At 36.5% G+C, this 7,876-nt stretch overlaps 1 protein-coding gene across 1 annotated transcript in view; it reads right to left on the bottom strand.

The window, feature by feature from the left end:
• Positions 1–1,318: 1,318 nt before the first annotated feature.
• Positions 1,319–7,876, bottom strand: part of RGS21 (regulator of G protein signaling 21) — a 16,933-nt gene continuing 10,375 nt past the window's right edge. The window contains exon 4 of the mRNA XM_007191177.2: positions 1,319–1,522. Within this exon, the coding sequence (XP_007191239.1) occupies positions 1,319–1,522 (204 nt within the window). The remainder of the gene's footprint in view (positions 1,523–7,876) is intronic.

Here is a 7,876-nt window from a genome sequence, read left to right as displayed (position 1 = left end):
ACTAAATTAAGGTTGGAACCTTCAAAAGAAATGTTGAAAAGGCTATATATAGCTCTTTTCCATTAAGTGCGCCTTAAGGGGGACTGAATATTCACAATCAGTGTGCATAATGTCTTCCTTTAAAGAATTTGCAAGTGTCCAAGGAATGCTCCATTTGCATGTGTTTATTTTTCAAGACAAAGGGGAGATAAAATTTTGTCTATCAAATGAATGGTTTGTAGAAATATAAAATAAATCCTGCTATTTTTCCTGCATTTTCTAATGTTCAAATAATCCGCAAAATACAGATATCAACAAAGTTAAATAAATCTGTGAAAATAAAATGGAAGCATGGAAGATCTGTTGAATCTTTATAGCTTTTCATATTAACGTGAAATTATTCGTAATTGTCATGGGACATTTACATGTAGAAAGAGGACAATTTTAGGAACATCTCAAAACAACTGCATTTAAAAACATCTCTTTGAGTTTTATAAACAAGTTCCAGTGCTGAAGGAGTGAATAGATACTTAACTCCACAGTTATTTGGGTAGATAATATGGCAGTAATTTTTTATTTTATGGGATAGTCACTGCTGTGCAGTTCATCAAATAAGGACTTAACCATGTTCCTTATTCCTCCTCGTTCCTTTATATTTTTATTGATCTAAGAAAACCAATCCTCCCCACCCTCAAGGTCCTTTTCATACATGCCTATGTGTGCCATTGAATTAAACCAAGTGATCTATTTTGACAGTTTGATCAATGGCATATATATATATATGCCATTTTTCTTTTTCATTAATCTGAGGGCTATGCCAGTTTAGATAACCACCACATTATCAGATCCTGGTTGAAAAGAAATACTTGATACACTAAATGCAGGGTTATGTTTTGGTTTAGAATTTCTCTTTTTACAGAAGTGAGGTTTTGAATAATGCAAATGGTATTTAAAATCATCTGTATGATGCTAAACAGTCTCCCATGCAGCAACATGAAGATATATAGTTTCTTGAATTTATAATGTCATAAGAATATCCACTTGTGGTTTGAGTGTATTTTATCTCTATAAACTTCCTTTGTACTCTCCCAGTAGGAGATTTTTAAGTACCTGATAAAATAAACACGTTCTAAACAAATGACTTAAACATTCAGGCTTCAGATATAAAATATTATTTTTCTATTGGAGTAAAACATGAATTCTAAACCCTAAAAAAATTTAAATTGTGTTTGTATATTTAAAACATTCTAGCCTTGAAGTATAGTGATTGAGCTGATCTATCCTATCACTTGTTTTCCCCCTAATTATAATCTGATTGTTAGTTTGTCATTTACCTTCTTTACAAGAAAGGGAGCCATTTTTTATGATTTCCAACCTGTTTGCTATTTACCAGTTTCTTATAAATCTCTGACTTTAGAAATTGAGGAAAAGAATCCTTGGCCATCAGACTGTAGATTAACTTCTGAACCTCATCAAAACATGTGAGAGTTGGTTCTGCAATATTCTTTGAGATGAGGTCCCTGGTACTGAAGTCAATGTTAATGTGTGGAAACAAATTTCATCGCATTAGATTAGTTTAATCAAAGAATGCATGGTTTAAACAGATGGTAGATACACATATGATTTGAATTTTTTTTCTAAACACAAAGTTAATCTGATGCAAAACAACAGAGAGGTCACATGTTCATTTTCTGAAATGCAGAACACATGCTCAGTTTAATTACATTTCCTAGGTTCAGAGGGTTGGCATTGACAGAGAACAGAGGTCAAGCCTTATTTTGAGATTACAAAAAATGGCAAAGTGAAAGGCAAACAAGATATTTTATGATTTTAGATTTCTTTTCCCTCCCATCCTTTATTTCTTTCTAGTACTTTGACCTTAATATGTAAAATTTACTTTTCATAGGCAGAACAATAATTAGAATTTACTAGGATAGTTTTCACCAGTCCATTCCCATTCTCCATACCTCCCCGTGTTGTTTCCCATGTTGCTGCTTTTCATCCTAATTTGTATTTCTTTTTGTTTGCCAAAATGGACCAGATAACACCCCCTTTCACGGGCCGCCATGCCTCCCATGGAATATACATATATACGTGTGTGTGTGTGTGTATGTATATTCTTGTCCCTTGAGCACTACCACATGTAACTATTCTCAGCAAGGTCTAATAGAGATCTGTTATACTGAACACACCATTCACCTGCAAATCTGTAAAATGCCCCAGACCTTGTGGAGATACTTGTCCAATTCTACCCATATTCCAGGATATATTTTGAGAAGCAGAAAATTTCACATCCAAGTTGTTTCACTTAAACTGAAAATATTCATGAAGCGCGAAAGAGATTTGAATCTTAAAATTCAAAGCTCACCAAAGGCAGGTGCTATATCTGTCTTATTTATCATTTTATTTCATGGCACTTAGCCAATTATCTACCACATAATAGGCAGTCAGTAAATATTTGTTGAATAGAATTATAATGTCTCTTGGTAAAATGGGGGAGACTATAAAAATGCCAGAATTTGGGGGTCTGGTAAAAGACTATAAATGACAATTTATGTTTATTGAATTGAAGTTAAAATATAGGCAGGTAGACCTTCAATCAAATCTCTCCTCTGCTACTTACTTGCTATTCATATGAGTAAAGCAAGTTCTACAGTTTCCTTCAATTTTTGATTTCCATGGTGTAAAAGAGGATAATAATAACATCTGTCTTAAAGTGTTTTAAGGACTAAATGAGATAAGTAATATCAAACTATTTCAGTATTATTATTGTAGGAAAAGAACAAAAGAAAAAAACTTTATTTTGAAAAGAATCATCAAAGGCCACTGTTTACTCACTGATATTTTCTTTCTTTAGGGATTTCAGCTACTCAGGGATACAGATTACATCTGCTTTGTATTTCTTTGATCATCCTTTCAGGTCCTCCATCAAAGTTCCAGATGAAATGCTACAACTTCCTCGAAGGAATCAATTTCTGCTTCTTTATACAGGAAGATGGTGTGGGGTACAGGTAAGATTTTAGGATAGTTTTCCAATCTGTGCTCTAACACTTATGATGTTGCTGACCTGGGGTGAGTTACTTTCATATTTTCAAGCTCTGCTTTTTTATCTTGAAGCTTGGCCATTCTTGACTGAGTGGTTACAAGAATTAAAGTGAGATGATCCATACAATCATTGATTCCACAAATATTTTGGGGTATGTTATGTGCCAGGTGCTTTCTATATTTGAAGAAAATACTATATACTTTCTATGTAGTCTTAGTATTATACTAATACTATAAATAGTATTATTTTATATTTACACTTGAAGGATGAGAAGAAGCAGGTTCTCTAAGAATCTGGGGAAGACCATTTCTGGCAGAATAAACAAATACAGAATCCCTGAGGCAAGAAAGAATTGGTTGTGTTTGAAGAGCCTCGTACCTGCATGGCAGGGGTGCAGGGTGTGAGAAAAAAGTTCCTGTGACCAGGTTGGGAGAGGAGGTCCAGGCCAAGTCTTGGGGAGCTTATGTGCTTTGGTAAGGGATTCTTTCTACTAGAAGCAATGGGAAGACACTGAAGTGTTCTGAGCGGGGAGGTGGCATGATAACATGTCATGAATCTAGTATAGTGCCTGCCTCATGGACGGAATCAATGAGTAGTGGGTATTACCAAGATCTTGTAGTGGTTTCTGAACATCTAGTATAATCTGTTTCATAACTCCTATCTTGTGTTGTGGGGATATGAGAATATATATTGCCCGTTTCCTCCTTCAGCTATGCTGTTCGTTCTTTAATGGTGTCGTCTGCAATTTGTTGAACTTTATATCCCCCATAAAGGTAAATATAGCAAGTTAACTCCTTTAGGCATTCAGTCATTGGGTGAGTTTTCACTGATAGCAGGGCCAGTGTGTGCCTGGTGCAGAGTGCTGCCTTATTATTTTAATCAGAACTGAACACCTTCAGTAGCTCCTCATTCCCTACTTAAAAAGCCCAAAGCCCCGATCTTGGCATTCATGACCTATACAATATGGTCCAAACCTATACATTTTTCTCCTCTCCATGTGCCCTGTATCCCCACTAAGGTAGGCACTGCCCCTCAAATTTCTTATATTTTGTTATGGATGAATATTTTCCCATACCATCCCAGTCTAGCTGAAAATCACTCCTTCTCACCTAAGTCTTTCACTATCTTTTATGTCCTTAAGACTACATTCAAATAGCATCTACCTTGTGAGGTTTACTTGTAGATTTTTCCCCTTTTCTGACCTCTGAAAGGACTTTGGGTTACTTAGATAAGATTTACATTTTGCCTGCCCCTCACTATGCCTTGCACAGTGTAAGGATTCAATAAATGCATGTTGTATAAACAAAGTGAAAAAAGCTTCTACATTTGTTAAAAATCATGGTAAAATTTTAAGCAGAACTATTCCATTTCAGTATAATACTGATAATTAATATTATTTGTTCAGATATACTAAGCTTGTACTTCTGACTTATCCCTCTCACTTTTCTGATTTGATTGTTTTCCTACCAAGAAGCTGCCAACATCAGCTATTGATAGCTAAGTGATTCGCAGAGACACTAGTCCCAGGGGATAATCAGTAGTCTTTCGAAGCTGTGTCTTGGCAATTCAGTTTAATGTCAGTGACAAAATATCACACCCACGTGTTTGTATAAATTATTATTTTTCTCCAAATTGTTCAAGCTGGAAACATAAGAATCATCTCTGCCACCTCTTTTACCCTCTGATCTCTCTCCCTCACTCTCTCCTGTCTCTCCAGTTTAACCTTTTATAACGTAAGCTCCTCCCTAAACCATGGAATCTACCTCTTACCTGATACCTCCCCTTCTACACACTGTGGACAGCATTACTATATCAATTTCACCAAAATATCACTTTCATTGTATGAATGTTCAGCTGACAAGGCATTATTTTCTATAACATAAAATTTAAACATTTTACCCTGGCATTTGAGCTTCCTCATACCTGGACTTCAAAGTGTTGTTTTGAAATCATCTCCTACTTATCTTTGGTGATATCCACAAAGTTGGTCTACTTTCTGTTCCAAAAGTGAATTTTGTATCTAAAGCCCTCGTTTATGCTGTTTCACCATCTAAAATCCCTCTTGCCTCCACGGTTTTATTCTGTACAGATTATCCTAAATCCCTTAGGATTCAGTTTAAGTTGAATATCCTCCAAGAAGCCTTCCCTGATCACAGACGGAAAGTCACTATAATTTCCTTATCATCATACATTATTTTGATGTAAAAATCTTAAGAAATTTGACTTCTTGCTTAAACAGATTTGGATACAATGGCTTGTATTAACGTTAAGTATTCAATCTGATAATCAGAGAGAGATTTGTCACTACAAAGGGAATTCAGTAGCCTGTGGCATGGAATTTACCTGTCTTTTATCTGCTATCTTTTCCCTATTTTTTTCACTAATTCTTTTTTCTCTACATGTCCCTCAAAATATGAGCAGAGCAGATTTGCATTATCTAAGTTCTGGGCCAAGTCTTCTCTTCCTGGGTTTTTTTCCTTGGTGACTTTGTCTTCTCCCATTTTAAAATATTTAAACAATGTCATTATCTCTAAAATAATCCTAAGAATGTTTAAAGATGATTGCTTTAACTGTAAATAATAATAGTTAACATTCATCAGATATTACTACTGTTGTGCTAAGTCTTTATATGGCTACTTTATGTCACACACACACCTGTAAGATGGATAGTATTATCATCCCTATTTTTCTGGGGAAAAAAAAACACCTCATCTGAAAAAGTAGTTGTTTTTTGCTAGTCATTTCTGTAATTTATTCATTTAAAGTATTTCACTGAATGGGTGCTTAGGAATTACGCTAAGATCTGATCATATAAAGATGATTACGTTGAAAGTCAGTCAAGAAGACAGATTTTGAGAAAGTAATCTAAAGGGAAAAATATACCTTCTGAAAAAGAAGCTTTTTGAAAGAAATGAGATTGTAAGCTGATCATCAAGGTATTATTATGGGTATATAAGTTTAAGGAAGGGACTTGGACATGGGAGAGAAAACTGGAAGAAGCCCAGTGGGTTTTCAGGAGGAAAAGGGCAACAGTCTGGAAAGGCATGAAGGTCCAGACTACATAGACTTCTATAGGTCTTGTTAAATAATTTTTAATTAACCTGAGAGCGATGAGGAGAATTTTAAGTACGGTACCGATAATAAACACATGTTCGAAAAAACATATCACTGGCTGCTATGTGGTATAACAAGTAGGTGTGGATAAAGGGAAGAAAAGTTAGGAAGTCATACCAGAAATTCCGGTGGTCAATCATGGTGGATTAGGCTGGGTCGTGTCACAGAGAATGGAGGGAAATGCATAGATTTCAAAGATATTTAGAAAGTAGAATAGATGGAACTTGTGATTGAATATTTATGAGCTGGGATGAGGAACAAAATCTTTAAGAATGACTGGATTTTAGAAATATTCTGAAGAATGAGATGACAGAGTGTTGATGGGTTGGATAAGGCATGTAAGCAGAAGAGAGAACCAAGGATGACTATCAGCTATTTAGCCAGAGCAAAAAGAATGGAGTTGCCATTAACCGAGATGGAGAGACTCAGGTAGAAGAAAGTTTTGAGAAGAAAATTGGGACTCAGATTTGTGTTTAAGTTTGAGGTGCCCTCTTAAAGCCAGAGGGCTGGAAGAGATCACCGGGAGAGTAAATGTAAGCGGGTAATAGAGGAGAACCGCCTCCTCTCATGATAGTGCGTGCTGGGTTATGAGTAGCAACAGCAAAAGAAGTTGTTAAAGAGTAGTGAGGGCTTCCCTGGTGGCGCAGTGGTTAAGAATCCGCCTGACAATGCAGGGGACACGGGTTCAAGCCCTGGTCCGGGAAGATCCCACATGCCGTGGAGCAGCTAAGCCCATGTGCCACAACTACTGAGCCTGCATGCCACAGCTACAGAGCCCACATGCCACAACTGCTGAAGCCTGCACACCTAGATCCCTTGCTCCACAATAAGAGAAGCCACCGCAATGAGAAGCCCGCACACCACAATGAAGAGTAGCTCCCGCTCGCCACAACTAGAGAAAGCCCACGCAGCAACGAAGACCCAATACAGCCAAAAATAAGTAAAAATGAAAATAAATAAATTTATTTAAAAAAAAAAAAGAGTAGTCAGTAAGAGAAGAAGAAATTGAGTCCTAGAAGCCAACTGAGGATAGTATTTCAATTAAGAGAGGGTGATCACTGTTGTTAAATGCTCCTGAGGAGTCAATCCGGGTGAGGTTTGCGAATAGTCTACCCAAAGTGCCTTGTCTTTTCTTCTTGACTTCCCTGAAATTTCAGTATCAGGACAAAAGTGAAAATATTAGGCCTAATATATATTTTGACACATACATTCCTTTAATATAATCACTTTTGAAGGCATGTCTGCGAACTGCACCCCCAACTTTGCATTCATCTCAAATTTGACTTTTGGCTGAGTTGTCGTATCAATTTCTACCTCAAAAAGTAAGAACAGAGGAGATGTTAATCTTGGCGTAAATTGAAGGCAGGCATCTTATCAGGTGGTAACCCTCTAGAGATGCGGACCTTCCAACTGTGTGGTCTTGAGTCCCTCCTGAGCTGCTTGGGAATTGCAGGGAAGCTTAGACTTGGCTGAGTATCTCAGATTAGTAGGTCCAGAGCATGGGCTGAATGTCATATCGACTGATGAAATAAACACAGTTATATCTATATTATTTACCGATGTGAATAATCACTTGCATTTTGTTTCTATGGATACACTTAAGTTTCAAGGATATTGAGAAATACCTTTAATTTGCTTATTTTTCAAAAGGTCATGAATTATCTTAGCTATCTGAGACCACTGCACTGCCAATCTCAGAAAACAAGACTTAGGCTTGTGATTCTCATGGAATGACAG

This window comes from Balaenoptera acutorostrata, chromosome 1, assembly GCF_949987535.1.
Source record: "Balaenoptera acutorostrata chromosome 1, mBalAcu1.1, whole genome shotgun sequence".
NCBI lineage: Eukaryota > Metazoa > Chordata > Mammalia > Artiodactyla > Balaenopteridae > Balaenoptera > Balaenoptera acutorostrata.
Note: the sequence above shows the minus strand (reverse complement) of the source record. Positions and strands in the feature narration are given on the sequence as shown.